Source organism: Lates calcarifer, linkage group LG12, assembly GCF_001640805.2.
Source record: "Lates calcarifer isolate ASB-BC8 linkage group LG12, TLL_Latcal_v3, whole genome shotgun sequence".
NCBI classification, from domain to species: domain Eukaryota; kingdom Metazoa; phylum Chordata; class Actinopteri; family Centropomidae; genus Lates; species Lates calcarifer.
In genome coordinates, this window is record NC_066844.1 from 11,073,631 (window position 1) to 11,096,704 (window position 23,074).

The 23,074-nt window shown below is 39.9% G+C and overlaps 1 protein-coding gene across 1 annotated transcript in view; it reads left to right on the forward strand.

Moving 5' to 3' along the window:
* Positions 1-8,057: 8,057 nt before the first annotated feature.
* epha8 (eph receptor A8) overlaps positions 8,058-23,074 on the forward strand; it is a 101,963-nt gene continuing 86,946 nt past the window's right edge. The window contains exon 1 of the mRNA XM_018667590.1: positions 8,058-8,399. Coding sequence (XP_018523106.1) covers positions 8,312-8,399 — 88 coding nt within the window. The 5' untranslated portion in view covers positions 8,058-8,311. The remainder of the gene's footprint in view (positions 8,400-23,074) is intronic.

Below are 23,074 nucleotides of genomic sequence, written 5' to 3' on the forward strand. Positions count from 1 at the left end.
AACTGATTTCACAGCAGATTGCATCACTTTGTGTAAACGTACTTTAGCTGTGCATCAAGGTTGGCCAGACAAGCAGCTCTGATAGCTCAGAGTTGGACTCTGTTTGGTCCTGCCTGCTCAAGGGAAGTGTAGATGCAAGCACAGATCAGCAGCAGAAACGTTTTAGTTGAAATGGGGGCTCATTAAATCCAGTGAACCCGAATGCTCTTAGATATGTTGTCGGGTTGTATGGTCAGGTTGAAGTAGTTGCCTATAAAAGATTTACTTGAAGAAATTATTTAAATCCTACAGTGAATATTAGCACTAACATAACAGATACAACAAAGGGACTTTGTTGGCCCAGACAGCTGACTGTATCCATATATGCTGGGAGTCCAGTTTGGGCTACAGTTTGATTAATTACAAAAACACTGGCAATGAATGTAAAAAAAAAAAATTAAAAAAAAGTAAATGTTTTGCAGCATTGCCCAATTCTATTAACAGATGTTTTTACCTGGTGATATGATGAAGGAATAATTACAGTGATATGATGAATTAGTCCCATTTGTTTACTGTGAGCTTTTATTTTTCATCAGAAATACTGCTAAGGCTCCTAAGTCTCAGTGTAAAGCAGCATATACTGGTGTTGCATATACTGAAGCACATCAAAACACACAAGCCTGCTGCTTTCTAATGTAAGGCCACATACCAGCAGTGTCAACATTTTCATTACATTTACTTCCTTGGTAAGCTGTTTGCTGCACCTTGACTGCATCTTCTGTCTCTGTGGTGACTATCATGTCAAATAATGCTACATCACACAGCTAGTGTGTGAAAGCTTGGTTTATTGATATAATCCATCCATCTGACCTGCCATCTCAAGATTTTTCTGCTGGGGGGATTAATTGTAAAATGAGTAGAGAAGCATTATATGCATTTGTAGTAGTCTGGAAGTGGAAAGTGTCAGGGGTGGATGATGTTTATTTAGCTAGGTTTAAACCTCTCTGTATTGTTGGGGTTTCATCAAATGTGGATCTAAGAATAGGCAATATAGAAGATTGCCTTGGACGACAAGTAGCATTAAACAGTGCCCGTAAGAGCATGTAGGTGGAGTGAAGAGGAAAGAGTTGCTGCTCCATGCTTGAAACATTTAGTAAAACCTCAGCTTTGAGATCACTTCATAGCATGGAGTGACTAGCATTCGGTTGTCGTAAGCAACATTTAGAGCCAGAATTAATGCATTAAGTTTATTGAAATAGACGGAGGCAAACTCAAACAGATTTTCTGTGGAGGCAGCACAAATTTAGGCAAAGACGCATTTTCTGTGATTTAATGTTGCAATTTTCAATTGCGGTTGTCCAAAGTTGTGTGACCCATTTTCATGATGCTCAGTGACAGGAGCAAAAAGTTAAATTGGAGAAAACTCTGTACTGTACTGTAGGTTGACAGGTCTATTTGCTATTTGTGATGGTGAGATGAAATTATGCTTTGTGTTGAATCTGAAGGCACATTTTTGTGGAATGGAGTGGTATTTTGAAATGAGGAAGACCACAGAAGCTCACAAAAAACAAAAACATGCCACATTCCAGTAAAGAAAAAATACACTGTGATTCCAGTTCAGACTGGGGCTGCCACTCCCCACCTTGTTCTGTATGTTAATCCCTTAATAAACTCCAATATGGACAGAGACAGTGAATGCATACCTGGTTTGCAGTTGCATGTGGCAAGACATGTGCTGTCAGTGAGTATGGCCAGGGCATGGTCCATATGTACAGTCTGTGATGTATGACAGCATTGTCTGATGTTAGGTTGTGTGCTATTTTCTGGCAAATATTAGCCAGTAGGTTTGTAGTTGAAGAAAAATAGTTTGATACAGTAAACTGTTAATAATTTGTGTGTCAAGTTTTGCAGGATACAAAATGATGTGCATTTGTAAATGTGAGTACATGGGCACATGTATGGTTAGTTGGTCCTTCTAGGCGTCTGTGTTAAGGGTCACTAGGGTGTTATCACCAGTCTACATTAATTAGCTGCAGCTTTTGCTTTAATGCAACCACCAGATTTCTACATTGCTAGTAGTATCACTAAATGATATGTCACAGCTGAGTCTTCTGGAGATGTCAAGAGCTTAAAACATGATAACCTGCATTTAGACAGTTACATTATTAGAGTGATGAAAGGTGATTATCTGCAGGCCCTGTAGATTTTTGTAGAACTTTGACTGTCAATGTCCTTTTTGTCTTGATTACTTGACATTGTGTTTGAATTCTTATCAAAGTCTGCATCATCAAATACTGTATCTCTAAAACTATCTTATTATCATCCACCATCTGCTATTTGACAGAGATAATTTCACATAAAGTCCCATCATTTGCTGAGTATGTAACCCTCATTTTTTGCAGCCTGTTATGAGTCAACCTTACTCAAAAAGCTCATCTCTGTGAAGTGCAGCACCTCTGACCCAGAGCTGTGTAAGCTGCAGCACCCTGATAAGAGTTCACTGACCTCTGTGTTGGAGGGGGAGCAGAGAATTGGGGAATGACAGACCAAAAAGATGAGGAGATGCAAAAAGGTTTTGCAGGAGATCAAAATAGTTTCAGATACTCTGTGTTTCTCTCTTGCTATTGCCTTCTTTGAGAATTATTATCTCAAAGAAGCCGAATGTGTTAGGACATTGGACTGGACTGTGGGGCAGTAGAGCCTCACTGGTGCTAAGCTGATCAAACAAGCCATCCAGATGAGAGGAAAATTAGTTGAGATGAGGGTCTTGGCTGATTCGGCTGGCTGACTCTGATTGCAAACACAGAGTAGTTACCTTCATCCGGGAAGGTAGTAGAGCTTGGCTTACCCACCCTTTTGTAGAATGTGACACATCTGTGCACAAAGTGTTGAGTTTTATTGATGATCATTTTACAAAGAATGGGAAAAACAGCAAAGCAGATGTAGAGGAGAGTGAATCCATCTATAAAAAAAATAAGGGTATTCCTCCTTTCATGCCACAGTATGTCTGACATTCATTGCATCGTGTAAAGTCTCAAATAAAAAGTTGGGGTTATAATGGCTCAAAAAATACCATGTCCAGCTAATGACTGAACAAAACGCAAACTCCCTTCATGTATACCTGTTGTCTTGATCAGAATCAGAATCAGAATCAGAATAGACTTTATTGCCAAGTAAGTTTGCACATGCAAGGAATTTGTCTTGGTATATTGGTGCTAAAGGACAGTTATAGTAAAAGAAAAGAATGAAGAGCAAGAAGCAAGAACTATATTTACAGAGAACATAAATATACATAATTAAAAAGTAAAGTGTAAAGTGTAGAGTGCAAATTCTGTTTCTATTTTTGACAGAAATACTGTTTTCACTTCTAAACTATTTTCCTTCACCATTTGATCACTGTTAAGCTATCATGAGTGAAACTCAACACTTCTTGCAGATTTATTTTATTTTGTAAGGAGTGAGTAGTGGTTTAGTCAGGGGACAGACCTATTCAATCCTCAACTTGTTTCCCTGGTGTTTTTAAAGTCCAAGAGCCTTTCTGTTTCAGCAAAAAGTTTATAAGCCTACTATATATTTATGTTCAAATGACAAAGCCCTCTAGTGACTGTAGGGATCTCAACTCTTTCCCATCAGGACAAAAGGAGGAAACATTAATGCATTCACTATCTATACGGCTTATCCGTTAACGGTCGTGGGGGGCTGGAGCCTATCCCAGCTGACATTGGGCAAGAGGCAGAGTATACCCTGGACAGATCACCAGTCCATTGCAGGGCTAACACATTTAGACAAACAACCATTCACATCTGCAGGTATTATAGTTACCAATTAACCTAACTTGCATGTCATGAGTACCGAGAGAGAACCCACACAGGCACAAGGAGAGCATGCAAACTCCACACAAAAAAACCCTGGGCGAACTGGGGCTTGAACCCAGAACTTTCTTGCTGTGAGGCAACCACTGAACCACTGCACTACCATGCCCAAAGGAGACACTGTATGACACTATTTTAGAGCCAGTGTCAAAATAAGAAAGCCAAAATAAGAACGGAATAAGTAGGAATTGAATCATATAATTAAACAATTAAAAATAAAAAATACATTTCATAGAGCAGAAAACATCTGCTTTAGTGCAGGAAAAAAAATACTGTAACATTACAACAATTGAAAAAACAGCAAAGCAGACCTAACTAGAATTTATTAATTATAAGTATGACAATACTTGAAATTAACATTATCCTGAATTTATCAGAATAACAGGCAAACATGGAGGAAGTTTAGACATTGCATTAACAGCAAACAGCATCTTCAGCAAATAAATTAATAAAACAGGAGCACACTGCAAAAAAATATTTTTTTCCTAGAGTAAATTAGAAATAAAGACCTGTCTCTACTATGAAATGAAATACCAGTCTCTGTTTGACCATATACAGAACTAGTAAATTATATCAAACTACTATAAAGTAAGTTAAAGACAAAAAATTAGGGGAAAATCACTATGCTAATTGGTGACGATAAGAGTTGTCAGATAAAATTACAGCTTTCAGTGTCATTCCATGGCTAGTTGGTTTATTGTTGAAATTAATTTACCTGAAATTAATTCACTTGCTTTGAAGTGACTCGATTACACTGAGGCGAAATGAACGGAGGTGAACTGATCAAAGAATTAAAGTGAGAGCGGTGACAGAGTCAGTGACTGTGCTCTGAGCAGCTCTGTCACTACTGCGCTATATTTAGCCAACACACACCAACAAGCCCCACAACAGTAGGCACGCACTGACCCCCACCATCTGCTCACTCTTTCTCGCTCACACACACATACACACACACACAGTCCCTGTATACAGACACACACCTTAAGGTTTTAATGCCAACTGCTGCCCATAGACCATAGACACCCCCAGGTAAATCCAGGTGGACTTATTAAGAGTCCCGTCATGAGGTGGTCTTACTCAGACACACACATACAGGGGACTCCCTACTTTGTTACCACAGCGATGGAGTCGTTAGTAAATTTTCTCATTATGGTGGATGCATATACTGTATGAGTATACAACAACAAGGCTTCTGAAAGACTCAGTGCGAGAGCAGAGAGCCATGGGGAGCCATTTTAATGAGCTTGCCTGTAAGTGCGTGTGTATGTGTGTGTGTGTAGGTTCAGGTTCAGTGTATATAATAACGCATCTATCACACATTTCTCTCCCTCACACTGCTTCATTTATGGTAAAAGGACAAAATGACCCTACAATATTGGTATTACTTCTCATTGTGTTCACATTTATATTCATATTCTGAGCCACACTATTATTCTTATAATACCTGAGCCTCAGAGTACTATTACTCTCACACTCTTGGACTTTTTATTCTAAACATGGAAATTTTCTACCACCTCTGTCTAAGAGAGGAGTTTATACTTTTGCCTAAACTGAGATGTTACACTGATGTGTCTCTGCATAGGAAATCAATTACCAAAGATGGGAAAGGTGACTGCCAGGGAAAGACAGCAGCCAGGGTGAGTTTTCTGGGGATATGCATTTATTTTCTGATTCAATACAAACAGTGAAAGCGATCATGTTTGGTTGTAAAAACATAGCAAAAACACTCTGTGTCTGGTGAGTAGCTCCAGGCTGAACATTTTAATGGAGAATCATTCCCATGTAGATGGTTGTTTTTCTAATATTCCTCATGTTATACTAATAATTGAAAAATATAGATTTAATTTCTCTGTGTTTGAACTCTTTTCTCCTACAAATCCCTCTGGTCATGCATCTACTTCATGCACTGACAAAAATCTGTGATTTTTTTCTGGTAAAGATGGCTGTGTTTAAGGGTTCAGAGAATGTTCTTTCCTCTGGTCTTGCAAGATCGGAGCATCAGGGTGAAGATGACAGTGTTATTGTCTTCACAGGCGTGCAGCCTATTAGACAGGCAGACTGACAGTGCAGCCTAGTGGTAAAGCAACGGAGCCTCACACATGAACACACACTGAAGATTGGGGACAAAACAGAATAACCACATCTGCCTGAACATGATGCATACCCTTCTGCATTTCTGTGTTTGTGTTTATATGTGTGTCTGTGTTGCTCTACCTTTTATCAAGACATTGCACGTAGGCACAAGGCTCCCCTATACATGATGTGGAGGAAGCATTATAAACCCACACAGAAACCCCTGTGTCTCTTGGCCTAAGAGGGGCGGGTGGAGGGAGTTGGGGGTGGGGGTGGGGGTTTGGCAGGCACAGCGCTGCTTGAATTTGGCCAGGACACTCATCTCGACTAACCCTCCGTCTACTTCACTTAGCAGGCCAGCTGCATATATGTTCACACTCAATATTCAAGAACAATGTTTTGGATGAGCAGAATTCCTTTTCTTCCTGTTGTATCTGCATGCAAGGCAAATCAAGTGGTCCCGGCAGTGATGCTTCAGCAGCAGCAGCAGCCTTGTCGTGATGGCAGCCGAGCGGTGACAGTATTGTGTTGTCCTGTCCCGGGGCTTACAGGCCTAGGTTCAGTCTGAAAACTCAGCATGGCAGCAGTGCTGGCAGATCTCTTAGCCTGGCTGTGACACACTCATCCTGTACACATTAGCGCACAGTTACAGGTTACCCCATACCTGGACTGGAGTGATTATTACATATCTTTAACAATTCCAAAGTATACTTAAAAAACTAAGTGCAAATACAATAATGATAATAATAATAATAATAGTAGTAGTAGTAAGTAGTAGTGGTAGTAGGAGCAGCAGCAGCAGCATCAGACTGGCCATACAAAGTACAAAATACACTACTATAACTGTTATTAGTAGCATTAGAATTGGTATTATTGGAATTTATGACAATGTTTTTATTATTATGATTTTGATAGGATAATTTTATTATTATTATTATTTAAACCCATCACGAATTATTAATATTCTAATAATATTAGTAGTTGTAACAATTAAGTACAAAGATGAAACAGAGATTGTAGTAATTGGAGAAAAAAAATGACACATCATAAGTATCAAAACAAAAAATATAAAAACCCTATTATTAGTCATTGTACAAGTACAAGTATTGTGTAGTAGTAATATTACAAATAGTAAATACTGAATATGTCTGGTGTGAATTGGCATTGTGACCACTAAAGCTGTGTCTTATTGTTGAACTTAAAAATTCATTGTTGACATTGGAGACAGCAGCTGAGGAAACAGTCTCAGTAGCTGGTGTTAGGGTTCCTGAAGTGAATGTATAGTACAGTAACATCAACTAACATTAATCTTATCTCATGAATACAGATGTGGCTAAAAAAAAGTGTTGGAGGGGTGACACATGACTTAAAATCTTATTTCTCTTCGGCTTTGTCAATCACAGTGTGTGTGTGTGTGTGTGTGTGTGTGTGTGTGTGTGTGTGTGTGTGTGTAATGATTTACTTCAATAAAACTCAGGTCACTGCAGCAGTGTGTGTAGGAAGTTGTGTGTGTATTGTGTTGCAATGTGACCAGACTGTAAAACAATTGATTAGGACAGGTATTGTGATCTGGCACATTCCCCACCATCACATGGATCAATACATGATCATAGTCCTTGAATAACAGACATACACACACACACACACGCACACACACACACACATATCATGTGAGGTCACACTCTGCTGCACCTGGACATACTGCAGATAATAGCTTTATGAATATGAATACTGTGGATCGATAACCGATCATTGTATTTGAGCCTGGCAGACATACTGCTGTTTTCAGTTCATCCCATCAGTCAGATATTTGCCACTGGGTAGGTGAGTGTGTGCTTGTGTCTATGTGTGAGTGGGGCGAGCCAGTGACAAATGAGGGTAAATAACGGGAGGGTGGGGGGTGTGTGCTTGCTTATGACCCAGAGAGATAAACAGAAAGTGAGAATTGGCCAGGCAGGTAGGACAAGAGGGTGTGGCAATGGAGGGGGCATTTAATGTGCAGCCCTGGCTGATCCTGCACTCTTATTGGCTGCTGAGACTTTGACAGACGTGCTCGTCCCTCCCCCCCTCCGGCTGCCTGCCGAAAGTGTATGTATGTATGTGTGTGTGTGTGTGAGGGAGCCGGCAGACTGAAGCGAGCCACAGAGGCAGGCTCTAACTCCAACCCAATGAGCTCGCAGCCCTCACACTCACACACACTCCTTACACACACACACTCTCCTCAGCACCGGCTCTCGCTCTTGCTTCAACCCTGGGACACAGAAGAAGAAGAAGGAGAGAAGAGAGAGGCAGCGAGTGGTAGAGAGGGAGAGTGAGGGCGAGGGAGTAAGAGAGGAGAGAGGGAGAGAGAGGCAGTGGGAGACTGGCGGGGTGTGAGGGAGAACACCATGGCTTCAGATCCGGGGCTGGCTGCGATGCTGCTATGGACTATATCACTACAGGCTCTGGGCACAGCAGGAACTAACAGTAACGAAGGTAAGAGTGTGTGTGTGCTCATTTGAATAGACAGTTTAATAATGCATCTTCACTGACAGCAGGGATTAACTTCATACATGTGGAGCTCCTGGGAAACACACACACATCAACAAATGTAAACACACACTAACAGACAGTGTGTTTGTGTGCCATAACCCGGATATCAAAGTTTACTCTGCACAATAACTCAAGGAAATCTGGGTGATGTCTGTGTGCGTGTGTGTGAACTCATCTTGACATTGCTCATATTTGCCTGGGTTGCGTGTCAGCTGCAGTAACAGCGCATGTGACTGCTGTGAGGTTAGGCAGTGACGTGAAAGTGTGAGTGAGAGTGTGTGTGTCTACACTGTTTGCCTATATGTGATCTGAGGTGAACATCTTCATGGATTTCACTTGTATATTTCCTTTTGGGTTTCTTAAATGGTGTGTGTGTGAGCGCGCGTGCATGCCTGTGAGTATGTGTATTTCTATATATGTGCGCATACTGCACACTTTGCTCCCTTAAGCCCAGCCTGGGTTTGTTTACTTCCATCCTCCTGTCCTTCATCTTTCCACCACGAGACGGAAAACTGTTGTTGTCACTTGTTCAACTAATGCCACACACACACCACCAAGTCCCCTGGTACCTTCTCTATATGTGTGTATGTCTGCCTGTGTGTGCATGACAGGGTCCTTGACATAGGTCTGGTCTCAGGAGGCTGAGTGACAGCAGCAATTCGACTGTAAGGGCCTTCCTCACCCCTGATGGCAACATTCAGCTTACCACTGAGGGAGAAAAGCAGCAGCAGAAGAGGAGGAAAAGATAGCGGAAAAAGAGAGAGATCAGTACTTTGGTTCAGGTGGGATCACCTCAGCAGTGGAAAGGTGAGGGCAGCCACTTATCCTGTATTAAGCTCTGTAAAGTCCGGGTGGGACAGCCGGGCTGCCTCAGGTCAGACAGAGGAGACATGGACCGCCATGCAGACAGAAAGAGAGACGGTCCATCTAGTCGTATTGTCCTTGCGTGTGTTGCCTCAGCGACCGCCACAATTATAACCCACCATTAAAGGCCTGTGTTATTTACATGTCAGACTTTATTCCCTCATCCTTCCCACTGCTCCTGTTTGGACCATAATTTAGCTCATTGACTTCCACATCCAGTGTCCTCATCTTTCCCTCTCTTGTGTCTCTGCTATTCAAATTCATTCAGTCGCTCCTGTGATGATTGTTGCCCTTTACTGATGAATGATTCAGTGTGATTAGATAAATAGGGTGATAGACACATTTTATTTTAGTCCCGTCACCCACTCCCTGCTCCCTGAATTTAAGAAATTGGTTAAAGGTACCTGTATCCTTTATCGCAGTCCACACTGAGTAAGCACACCTGATGGCCTGAATCCAGGTGCAACAGTAAGTCTGAAAACAAGACTTCATTTTGAAAAGTCTCATTTTTCATGAGTCTGTTTTGCCGTCCATCATTTGTCTGAATGTGTTTTCGCGGAGTGTAACTGCAGTCGGAATCACTTGCTTGAAACTTATGAGTCACACGCAAAGTGCTGTTGAAGCTAGATCGCAAGAACAAATTACCGCCTTCTATGGAAAACCATTTAAATCAATATGATTTAATTGTTTGCTTTAATTAGTGCTGATTTTGATCATATCAACAACATTTAAACTTTTACTTTTAAGCCGATAGGATCCACTTTTTCCAGCATTTGAATAGTTGACAGTGTAGAGATAAACAGGAAACTGCATAGAGAGACTGAGAGAGGGATGTGACATGGCAACCAAGGTCCCCATCTGCAAACCAGGGATGTTGCAATCATATCTTAAGCGCCTTAACCATTAGTTTCCAAAGACCTCCCTACATTTTTTTAATGTGGTTATTTTCTGCCCAAGAAAATTAAAGGAAATTGAGTGTTTCAGGTTTGGAAATACCCTTAAAACAGCTATTAGACCTGTGACACTAAAACAAATTCCATGTTATTCCTACCACTAATAACAAAAAAGAAAAAAAAACATGAAAAATTTGAATATTACCAAATGGTCACATAAGCTGGAAAAAACTAAAAGATGTTAAACACAGTGCTGGAAAGTGTTCATGAAAGGTGTGCAGATTGAAAAACTCATAGTATAATGGATTCAATACATCAGTTAATGGGAATGAATCAGTTGGTTTGCATTCACACCAGTTCATCCCATAAAGATGTTCTCATTCAATAAAAAATGTCAGAGAGTTGTGAATATAGTGTTCCTCCAGACTAATTAATCTAAATAAACACACACACACACAAAAACAAATCAATATTTCAAGATCCTGCAAAAGACTAGCCACTGTTTTCAGTCTGGTTTGGGAGTGATTAAGGGCAAAACTGTGATTAATCCCAAGAAAATAATTGATGTCTAGAAGATAACTGATTGCATTCAGAAATGATAGTACCGAAAATTTAATTTCTCTTCGGTGCTTTGGTTTGGCAGCAGTCCGACTTGAGGGCAATTACAAATATTACATGTACATGGATGAGATAACCTTTGGAAGAAATGAAGAATTGGAAATTAAATTGGTGGAAGAACAGGTAACTGTTCACACAACCATGCAGGGCTGCGCACACACACACACTGCTGCTATACACATAAAGCACTCTAGAGCGCTCACACAGGACAGACACTGTGACTGGTGTTTGTACGTACATTTGATGTACGGGCAGGAGCCATGGCCAGCCATTTTGTTTTTGTTCATTGTTCATGTTTGCAGTCATATTCATCTTGTGCAGATATATATTAATGGGCACAAGTATTTGTATAAGGATATACACTCCACCGCCACTACTCACTGACAGCAGTTTTCAATCATACATATGAGTGCAAATCATTTTGAATCATAAGTGTCCTTCAAACCCTGTCATTTATATATTTGTTTTGGAGCGCTGTTTGTGTGTGTGTTTGTATGTACATTTATATATGTGCATGTATGATAAGGTGGGTCAGAGCTAGAAAGAGACAAAGACACAAAGGGAGAGATAGTCTTAATATGTTGACGTCTCGTACGTGTTTGTGTGTTTCCTTGATAAAACAGTGAATTTTACAGTGAATCCTGGGAGGCACCGTAATTACAATAGAATCAGATTGCTGCTTTTTTCTATTCAGGAACAGAAAAAAGAGAGGGAGCTGGAATCAGTAAAAGACCAGCAGGGATGTAGAGGAGAAAGGTAAAACCCCCTTAGCTTACCCACATATTTCACTTTTAGTGCCTTATCAGATGTCAAGCCTTACTTTCTTCATGTAAATTTGTAGAAGAATTTGTGGGAGGTGCTGCAGTATCAGCTGTAAAGTTTGATTATTTGATTACAAAACTGATTCTTTTATGATGTAAAAAAATAAAAAAGACAGTGAAATAACTTGCTTTGGACGCATCCCGTTGCTGACCTATGAAAACCACATATCTCCAAAATGTTTCATGAGTTAATAGACACAGGTCTGTTTTTGGCTTTGTGACTTTTTGCATTTAAAAAAAACTAATTTTAATTACATTTTTTAAAATAGTTTAGTTAGTACAATCTGAATTTTTTCAAGCCGTAAAGGAACACTTAATCCTTCAGTTTATCTAAAAAAAATATATCTTTAAATCACTGGATTTGGAGAGAGTATATTTTTCAATGAATAATTTTCATATTATTGTTTACCATAAACTATTGAAAAACACTTAATTCTTTCAAAATTACAGACAATCACAAAAGTGTAATTTCTGATTCTTCAGAAAAGTAATGTGTAGGATATATACAAGCCGATATGTCTTAATTTTTCCTTCTTCTTCTTCTTCTTCTTATTATTATTATTATTATTAATTCCATTGACTTTATGGAGACCCAATGTGTAACATGTATTGAATAAATTTTGATTATATGAATAAATACAGATTGTACACAATACATTTTTAAACCTTGTTTGGTTTATGATGAAATGTTATTTTAGGTAATTTTTCATTCCATTTGTAGTTTCATTTTTGAGTTTCACCACAACTTTTTCCCCGTATCACCTAACCTGACAAACAATTGACTGTTGCTCATTTGGACAGAAACAACAGGCAGTCATACAACCGGGGAGACAGACATTTTGAATTAAAAACAAAAAACTGCTACAATGAAATAAAAGTGACCTGCAATATAATTTGATATATTGTAATATATTCTTTTAAATGTATGGTTACGGTCATCATCTTTATTTATTCTTATGATTGATTACTTCATAATGTTTTTATTCATTCATTTTTGAACATTTAGTTTCCACAGGAAGTAGCGTTTCCTTGCAGTACAATAGCAAAATTGAGCATCTCACATTTTACATTCTGCTTCAGACACTTTTCCACACTGACAGCAAAAAAATCGATAAACATTACACACCCATAGTAGGACAGAAACTTTCTTCTTGTGTAGTCTAGTGAGGCTATAAACTGTAAACATAACCACAGCAGTAAAAGTACTTAAAACAGGAGCTATTTGGTGCAGAAATAATGTTTTCAAGGAAACAATTCTGGGTGAAAACATTGAATCTCTGTTATTTTGGGGGATGAAAATGGCCACATTAAAGTTATTGGCATGAAATAGCAATCTTCAGTATCTGAATCAGCCTTCAGAAAAATCACATAGGCCAGGCATACATGTGGAGCAACAAATAAAAACAGGTCTTGCTGTAATTCCAGCAACTCCCACATTTGTTGTGTGCGTGTATGTACTGAATCATTTGCCTGTATGGAGGTGGTGGTTTCCCTGAGCAGCTCCTCCTGTCTGCGGGCACTGTCCCTGATTCAACTCCTGCACACTGTTTCACACCGTCACATTTCCAGTGAGGATAGAGAGCGTTCCTCCAGGTTGTTGTTAGTACTGAGGAACATGAAAAGACCCATGCAGAGAGCAGGACTCACTGCTAATGAGCAAACTGGAGGTGGATGATTATTACCACATACCTCTGCTGCAGGAGGACCAACGGGAGAAAGAGAGACAGAGGAAGGGAATGATGAATAACAGTAAAGATTTTTTTGCCTTATTTTAAGATTTGAACATGTAGTTTTGAAGCAACAAAATCGGAGGGAAAACAGGAAATGAAGAGGGAGAATTTGAAAGAGGGCAGACTGCTGGGAGCTGCAGTTTTTCTCTTGGAGCAATAAAAGGCAAAGACAAATTTTTGTCTGTGAAAAAAAAACAAAAAACGCAAGGCTTTTGATTTTGATCACTGCTACAGTCGGCTCAGATGCTGCTGGTTGTATTGATCTCTCCTCAGTCAATAGGGTACCTGCTGCATGTTTAGTAACATTACATGAAGGAAAAATGCAAGACACTTTATAGCGTGATGGGGAATCCTTTCTGTAACTAATTACAGAAAAAAAACAAGTGCTGAAGTTGCTGCAGTGTGTGTTGCTCAAGGACACTTTAGCAGGTTTGCTGACAAGAAGAGATGTTTTCCTTCGTGGTGTCTCATATTTCAGCTATTTATTGACTCGTAGAGCTGCTTGTTTCTACCTCCTCACCACACAGAGAGTGGCCAAACTATATCCTGAAGTCTCATGTATCAAAATCAGATCACTGGCCTCATCAATCAGTCTGTCAGTGTGTTTCTTTCACACGCTTGCTTCTTTTGTTTGTTTTGCTCAATCACTTACAGCTGTCAGTTCCCAGTCAATAATATATAGAAGGGTATTAGGAGATGCGGTAGGATCCAGGAAAAGTCTGTGAGGGGTTGTGTAAAGCAGAGCTTGGTTGTAATTACTCAGAATTTCACCCTGAAAATATGGTCTTTTGAGTGTGAGTGAAATTAACTGTAATGACAGCAAATGACTCCAGTCTACTGTTCTGTATCACTTTAAAAGTAATACTCCACATCAATCATGTCAGTAATGTTAAAATTGTATTGTTCTTTGCCCCATGACCCATTCTCAGTTTCAGCTCAATAGTAACAGTTTCTTGTGGCATCCTGAAGGGGGAAAGTCTGTATGTGCAGCGTTGTGGGAGCACATTAAAAAACCAGAGAGGGCGTGAACCTTTCTCTCCCTCTGTCTGCTGGTTTGTCTTAACACAGGTTGCTGTCGGCTGACCGGCTGCTGCCCCGTTTCTCCCTAAGGCACTGGTCTTTATTGAGACATCAGCCTTGTTAGCCAGCTGTCGACAGGAATATAAGGAACTACCAGATCAATACAGCCAGTTCTGCCAGTCCTCCTGAGCTGCAGCCAGAAGCAAGCAAGGCCTCACAAAGCATGGGCCTCTCTTGAGCCCTTTCTACCCATTAGCAGGACCTGATGCTGGGCTGGCTAGATTTCAGCAGTCCCTGGGTTGGCTCTGCTGTGCTCGGTGATTGCAGCTGTATCGTTGGGTAATTTATGTTTCTCTGCTCTGCTAGAATGTGGGGTAAAAGATCCCTCACTGAGATGGCTGAGGATAAAGCAAAGGAGTGAGAGACAGGGAGAGAAGGTTGTAGGCGACGCTTGACAGCTCTATAATGGGCTGGTGTTGTGGTTGTGTTAGCACATCCCTCCTGGAGAGAGATCTCTATGATGTTGCCTTCATGGGGACTGATGAATGACGGAGATCTGGCTCTGCAGCAACAGCCTCCTCTCCTCTGTTATAGACAGACAGAGGAACACAGCGTGTGTTAGAAACAAAAGACAGGCTGTGTGATAGAGGGATACACGAGCAAAGAGAGGAGAGAAACAAGGAGAATGTGAGACGGTCACGGCAAGAGAACAAAGTGAGATGAAGAGAGGGAAAGAGGGGGAGGCTGCTGTCTCAAATGCGTCTCTTCAAGTTCCATCGGCGGGTGTCTTTATCAACACCAGCGAAGAGCGTCTAGCTGATAATTTGCCGCTCTCAATTCCCTTCAATCCATTAAAGGATTTAAATGTTCATTAAGTTTAATAGAAGCCCAGCGAAAGTCTAATATGCTCTGATAAACGCTGGCAAACCTGCCAACCTGTTCCAATTGCTGCAGCAACAAAGAGCCGTCCAACTAATAAGGTCAAACTCAAAGTTTGTGCTCAGCTCACTTTGTGAAGAGTGCTTCCTCTGAGTCACAGCAGCTCAAACAGCAACAAGCTGAGAGCGTCGTGTGTGAATTCATCAACAAGTCCTCTAAACTAAATGACAAAATAGGTCACTTGTCATTACCTGTGTGACTCATACCAGATTTTTCTGCTGGTGCCCCAATCAGCAGGACGGGATCGTTTGTCAGTGCGTATCAAAATGTATACAGCTGTTCCAAGATTGTTTTCTCATCTGCCACCTCTGTTGATGAGGTTTGGTTAAGTTTAGGCAATTAAAAGTACAGGTCAGAGTCATTGTTATCATTAAATGAAACAAATTGCATTGTTGATTTGAGATAATATTTGAACAGTGATCTTTTGATATCTAGGCAGTGGCGAAACCAAGGGATGGCCTAGATTACCACAGACTAAACCTTGGATCGCCTGTTTCTAGTATCTAACCATTTCATAGATGTATGTGCATTTTAGCTGCATTTCTACTTTAAGTTCTTGGTTAATATATTTTTATGTATAAATACTGAAATTCATCACTATTATTTCTGACCAAAGACTACTGGAAGACAGAAGGTATACCTGTATTAACAGTTTTATAGGTACAACTAGAACTAGTCAGTCAGTGCAGTCACCATTAAACATCTTTGTTATCTCCTGCTTGCTATAGACAAATTTGGGAAAAATTCAGCGTGCCATTAGCTTGTAATTGGCCACATTTGCCCCTCTTTTTTCTTATCAAATGTTACATATGCTCACTTTAATAATGCTGTCACAAGTTGGTTGTATAGAAAAAAAAAGATACTGTATGTAATTCCTAATGATTTACTCATAATACTTGTGAGTTTGGCTGTAGAAATAACAGTCATTGTTGAAAGAGTAAGTGACCTGAAACTACTGATTATTCAGCCTAAACTGCAGCATGAGTATGACTCATGCTAATACTAGTGTATGAGAAAAAAGTAAACACTGGTCACCATGGCTACCTCTATGAATTTTTTTTGCTCAGCTGCTGCTACTCAGGCTTTACTAAGAGGTTAAGAGGTCAAAGAGGTCAATGTCACTTAAACCTACACATTGGCTGTTTTAGGTATTTGAACTGCTATCATTTTTTTTGTGAGGATGGTCTAGAATTCATGCAGTTTGCGGCAGTTTAGATTCCCTTTCTGATTGTGGCAGGTAAGCTGGATGCTCATGTATGATGTAGTGAGCCCAAAACCAACCCTGATGTAGGCTGATGGATCTCTCCTGGAGCCTGTTTCCATAAAGGAAATAATGTGTTTTACACCCAGTAATCTGTCCATATATCACAGGCTTGATCTAATTAATATGTGGTGAGGGAGGGGGTGTAGGGCAGATAACTCATCTCTCATCTCATGAAAATCCAGACACGCATGCATACACAATCCAAAAAGATGCGCACGGGCACGCATGTATGTATACATGTGCTCACTCACACACACACTCCACCTAACTGAGTTATCTCTGTGGCAATGATATTAACGCCTGGTATATGTGAAGCATTAGGCTAAAGGGAATGGAAGCATTTATAATGTCTAACTTACACACACAGATAGAAGAGAAAGAAAAGGAGGAGAAGAGGAGAGAGTGAATAAATCAAATGAAGGGTATTTTGGAAAAAGGTTTGTAAAAGTCTATTTCAATGTCTTGCATCAGCGCCTGGCCTGTGAGTTACCTCCTGCTGAAGTAACAGCAGCATTTAGCATTAAAAAAAAAATAGTGATAGAAACACCCTCTCCTTGTTTGGAGGACAGGACTGTTTGTGTGGTAAATGAAGCCTAAAAAGAACCTTTGCCCGTCCTGACCTCCTGACTTTTACAGTGTACTATCACCGTTTTACACCAAATTCATCATTACCCTAAGACACATTCAGAGCACAGGCTAAGACACGAAGAGTATTTCTAGATCCTTTAGTGATATAATGTTTTCCAGTCAAAATACCTCATAATTAGATCAAGTTGGCTGTTTAAGAGGGAAAAACTGTAATTTTGCATTTACAGCACAATCTCCCAGACTGCCAAGTCACTGTGCCAGCTGCAAGTAATTGATTTTATTTATTACTCCTTGTAAATGTGTTTAATTTTTCATCTTTATCTATTCCCTTTAAACACCACTAGCTCTGTGTTTTATCACCATGAGAGTGGCTAACACAACTAATCAGGGCAGACTTGCATATGTGAGGTCCCCTGGCAGAGAGCAAATTTATATATAGATAATATCATAGCTGATTCTGAAAAAGTGCCAGGAAATTATTTACAGATGAAAAACTAATATGGGATAAATAAATATCATCCAAACTGCAAGAGTTAAGCACAGAAAGAGGAAGAGGACCAGAATCTTCCAGACTAGATGAAGATCTCACAGACATCTGTTCCAGTGATGTTTAATAGAGTGATTCAGTAGCAGCTAACCCACAAACAGAGCCAAAGCAGGGAGTCCAAAAGCTCCTTTATACTTTTCTCTGTTCTCTGCCATTTTTCGTCTTCTGTTCATACCCGGCCCTTTTAAATGCATGAAGCTTAATTCATTCATCTACTTACACTCGAACTAGATTAACAATAAAGCTTGTGTATCCCTGAGAGGCTGCAGAGCTGACACACTGTTGCTGATTTTTCTTGGTTGTGACGATAGAAGACAGAGGAAAAGCTTGAATTAGCTCAACACTGCAACTTTCCACGCTCCAACACATCATTCTGCAGTGAAAACAAACACATTAATTCAGCAGCATGTCATCACATTAAGTGTTAGAATTCCAGCTTTTGCACTGACTCATACACCTCACTTCTTGCTGATGTTTTTATCTTCAGACTATTTTTGTCATTACTAATAACATTGAGGGTAAGTGCGTCGTGTTGTGGTGTCACTGCATGGACAGCTGGTGGCTGCGTGACGGCGCTCATTCAAGCGTACAGCATCAGGACTTTACCCTGACTGAGCTGCACATATACACACACAGACAGGAACATGTAGGCAAAAAGTTATACACATGGATGTTAATACTCAAAGGATAACTCAGGTGGTTTGAACCTGGGCCTTATTTTCCCATGTTTTTGGGCATAAATGATTGATAGGGACAAAAATCTTAGCAATCAATGCAATTTAAAGCAAGAATGGTGTACCTGGCAACTGAGAACACGAGTTGCAAATGGTGCAATTTTCTAAAAGTTGCATGTTTTTGCCATTGACAGACTCAGATCGTTATCATTTTGTATAACGAGTGTAAATTTTTGCATTATTTGTATTTTTGTATTATTTGTGTACATTTTGTATTCTTATTGTATATACCTTTCTTCTATCGTGCACTCTTCGTGGAGCACCCACATTTTCACTGTACTTAACTGTACAGTGACAACAAAAGCCTTTTCTATCACAAGTGTATGACAACATTATTGGTAGGATCCCGTTTATTTAAGAGTAAGATCCTTCTTGTTTGACCAGATCAGTTAGTTTGTTCATGTCACTGTGTGGCTTTCAGTGGTGGATGAAATAAAAGTACCACACAATAACACAGACAAACAGTTGTATTCCAGCAGCTCCTGTGTTCTGCAAAGCAAAATTAATGTTTTTGTTAATGGACAGTGAAGTTTCTATTTTAAAAAAATGATCTCACTCTTTAATAAAGAGTAATAAATAAAGTAAGTTGTATCTTCAACCATTTGTTTGTGGTTGTCGGATATACTATCCAGATTTTTGTTCCAGTCATTTACAGAAATATAGGAAAATAAGATCCAGGTTAAAAAACAGCTGTTCACATCCATGTAAACCAGAGTTATTTTTTAAAAGAGTTCATCAAGACCACTGATGACACGAGAACTAGGGATTCATGTAGCTTCATCCTGACATTTTGTTATTTTATGGAGAGTTAGCCAAGTAATCCAATCCTGGTCCAAAAAGATGAAATGTGAGATGTAAAGGGTAGACTGCATCAAGTAACTCAGTTGGTGACAGTGGACTGTCAGCCCTAACTGGACCTTAGTTAGGGCTGACCTAAAGCAGCTCAAAATCAGTATGTTGTCGTGACTGTGCTAAGTCAATGTCATTACTGAACAAACAGTCTATAATAGCCTGTATAGAGTCATCTAGTTGTATTTTGTTTTTTCTTGTGTAGTAGCAAATTTTAAATGACCAAGTACTGCTCCACTGTTCAGAGACTGGGAACCACTGCTTAAACTGACCTAACTGGTGTAGCATGTATTTTTTATATGTTACTGTAGGTTTTTCATGAAATGGAGTCATGATCACGTCTGGTTCAGTACAGTATGTGGCCCACTTTATTATGCAACTTTGGATATTGCAGAGACTCCTTTCTCTCTTTAAGCACGCACACTCCAGAACAGAAATAGTGATGTGACCATGGCACGTTAGACACACTGACTGACAGTAATTATCACCATTCATCATTAAGTCTAAGCCAGGGATGATAAGAGCTCTTTATGTAAAATGTCAGCTCACTGAAATGATGAAAATGATTAAAGGGCATCAGTATGAAATAGAGACATACATGCTGCACAAGGGCTGAAATGAGCTGACAGCATGGAGGCCTGCGGGTGGAGCAGAGAGTGGGAAAATAAATAAAGAATAAAAATAATTTTATTTATTAAAGAGGAAGGCAGGGTGAGAACTGGGCTGGTATAGAAACATCACAAAAATCTCTGGGCTGCAAGTTGAGTCTGTATTGATAAAATATCACTGTCATCTTGACTCAACTATTCTCTCTGCTCTGTCTTGCTCCCTCTCAGTTCAGCACAGCTAACCTCTGCATGAACTCTCTCTACCATAAATCAATAAGTTGAGGCATACTTTGTTAGTTTTTGCACCAGCAGGCCATGCTAAAAGTCAGGGGCTCTGTTCTGTTCAGCAGGTGTTGCAGACAACGTCAACCCAGATCTCTGTGGACGCTATCAGCTGCAGATATCACACTGTCATCTGCTTTTAGACTCCTCTGTCTCTCTTCTTGTTTTCAACTCCCCTCTTCTTTCTCACTCCCCCCTCTCTTTCTTCCCTCACCTCTCCTCTTTACCTGCTCTATAAATAGCTCTGCATGCCTCCCCTCCACTGCATCTATACCCCTCTGAATGTTTTCCCTGGGGAAGCCAGGCAGGCCTGGGCAGCAGTATAGCCTGCTATTCACTACTTTCCCCTGGGAAAGGATGAGCCTCACTGGCCCTGAGCATCTTCCACCCTCCATCATGCAGCAAACACGATGCCTTGCCGGGATACACAAAGCAGGGTCCCATGCCCCAGCCTGGGAACACCTGCTAAAATAAGATATGAGGGATTGTGCTGGGGTACTCTGGCCAGCATAAACCGAATCATCTCGTCACCACTCCAGCAGAGGAGCAGACACTCCACTGCCCACTCTTTCTGACCTAATCTTGTGATTTTGGAAAGGGGTAAACTAGGGCGTGTTTAGGTTTTTTATTTATTTGTTTTTTGTGGAAAAAGTGCTGTCTCTGTTGCATTTTATGCTGATATTATGGAAAAAGTTGCGTAGTGCACAGTTCCATGCTTCATTTCAATAACAATTTTGGATGCTCTGGCGGTGATGATGTGTGCTATTGTGTCTCCTGTGTAAAAATATTTGTAGGTTATAGAAACAGCAGATCCATGTATGCATGCCATGGATGAATTATTTTGGGATTTCTACATCATTTACAGATTCAATGATGAACCTTTTAAGTATGAATCTCTAATTGAAAAATATTTCACATCATGACTGCTTATCCATAAAGAAATGGCACAAACATATCCACAGATACTTTGTATTATACACCAAAACAAGAAATAAATATCTGCATTTCATAATCATTTGTTAATTATACAGAAGGAAAAAGTAACAATAAAACTCTTCCTATGTTGGTTTGACATCAATACATTAGTAACATATTGGAATTCTGTGCTATGCTTGTTGTCTCCTGTGACATTGATCTGGCAAAATCAACAAATCAAAAATGCATGAGACAGGTAGAGATTTCATCAAAGAAGTATCAAGCATGCGAGTCCTATTACTCTGGGATAATGCTAGAAACACTTTAGCGCACCTAACAAATCAAGTCTTCAATCCCAGGTCTGTCTGCTGGCATCCCAAGTGGCCCTGCTGTGCTGCATGGTGACCAGTTGTGGCCTGTGGGCTCCATTAGTCTGTTTACTTATATTCTCATGGATGTTAAATGTCAGCAACTTGATTTGTTCAATGTAATAAACATTTTTTCCTAGAATTATCCTAACTGTAACGCATCATACACGATAGGGGCTCTTGCTTTTTTATTTTCTTCTTCTCAGACTTAACCAGTGAAATCTTTCATTACTGAATGTATTTTGTAGCTGCTCGTGTATAAGTATATGTGAGTTAATATTTTCATATTTGCCTGATAATGAACATCTGTGGTTCAAACACGTCCCGTCATGTCCTCAATATGACAGCACTGTTTGGATATTTTCCCCCCCCATTTTTGGTGATTGCTTGTTAAAGTGATAGTAGAAGTGCTAAAATCATTTACTGAAGTAACAGATAACAATACAGCAAATGAACATGCTATGAGTAAAGGCCCTTTAGTCCATTGATTCCCAACCTAGGGGTCAGGTCCTCCCACCAGGACACAGACTAAATCTGGTGGGCCAGAGATGATTAATGGAGGAAGAAAGATGAAAATATGCCAGATAAGAGAGAGAAAGAAGAAAATGGTGCTACTAGAATTTGTTTTCATATTTTGGGACAATATTTTATCCAATATTTTTTTGTATTATAGTAGATAATTTTACAGCTTTAATCTTTGAAACGTGACTTAAATGAAACCATGTGAGTAATTAAGACGGTAAATGTCTCTTTACTACAAATTTGTAGACATCCCACACATGACAAGAGGCCCCAACTACTCCTTTTAGGGTGACAAAAACATTTTGGGAATTTGTTAATTCTCATATTTGTAGAAATACATAGAAAACACTGTGAGAATGACAATTTGCTGTTTTGCTGTTTGTGTTAATGTGCTAATTGATGTGATCTGGAGTTGAATTTTTTTTTTTAATTTTGGACAGACCCAGACTAACTGTTTACCCCTGTTTCCAGTTTTTATGCAAAGTTATGCTTCCCTGTTCATTCAATCATTATCTATACCGCTTGTCCATTAAGGGTTGTGGCGGGGGGTGGTGCCTATCCCAGCCAACGTTGGGCAAGAGGCGGGGTACACCCTGGACAGATCGCCAGTCCATTGCAGGGCCAACATATACAACATATACACCAATTAACCTAACTTGCATGCCTTTGGACTGTGGGAGGAGGCTGCAGTACCCGCAGAACCCACGCAGATACAGGGAGAACATCACAACTCCACACAGGCGAACTGGTGCTCGAACCTGGAACCTTCTTGCTGTGAGGCAACAATGCTTGCTTCCCTGTTGTAACCTCATATGTAACTGACAGATATGAGAACTCTCTACCTGAAAGCAAATGAGAAGAATTAGCAAAATGTCAAACTATTCCTTTAACAAGGTATTGTATTTTTATAAGCTTGTTTGTTTTTCCAATATAAAATTTTGATCTGTAAAGTAACTACAAGTGTAAGAAAAATGTACAATATTTCCATCTGAAAGCAAAGCATAAGATTGATGCAGCATAAAATAGAATTAATCAAGTACAATCACATCAATATAG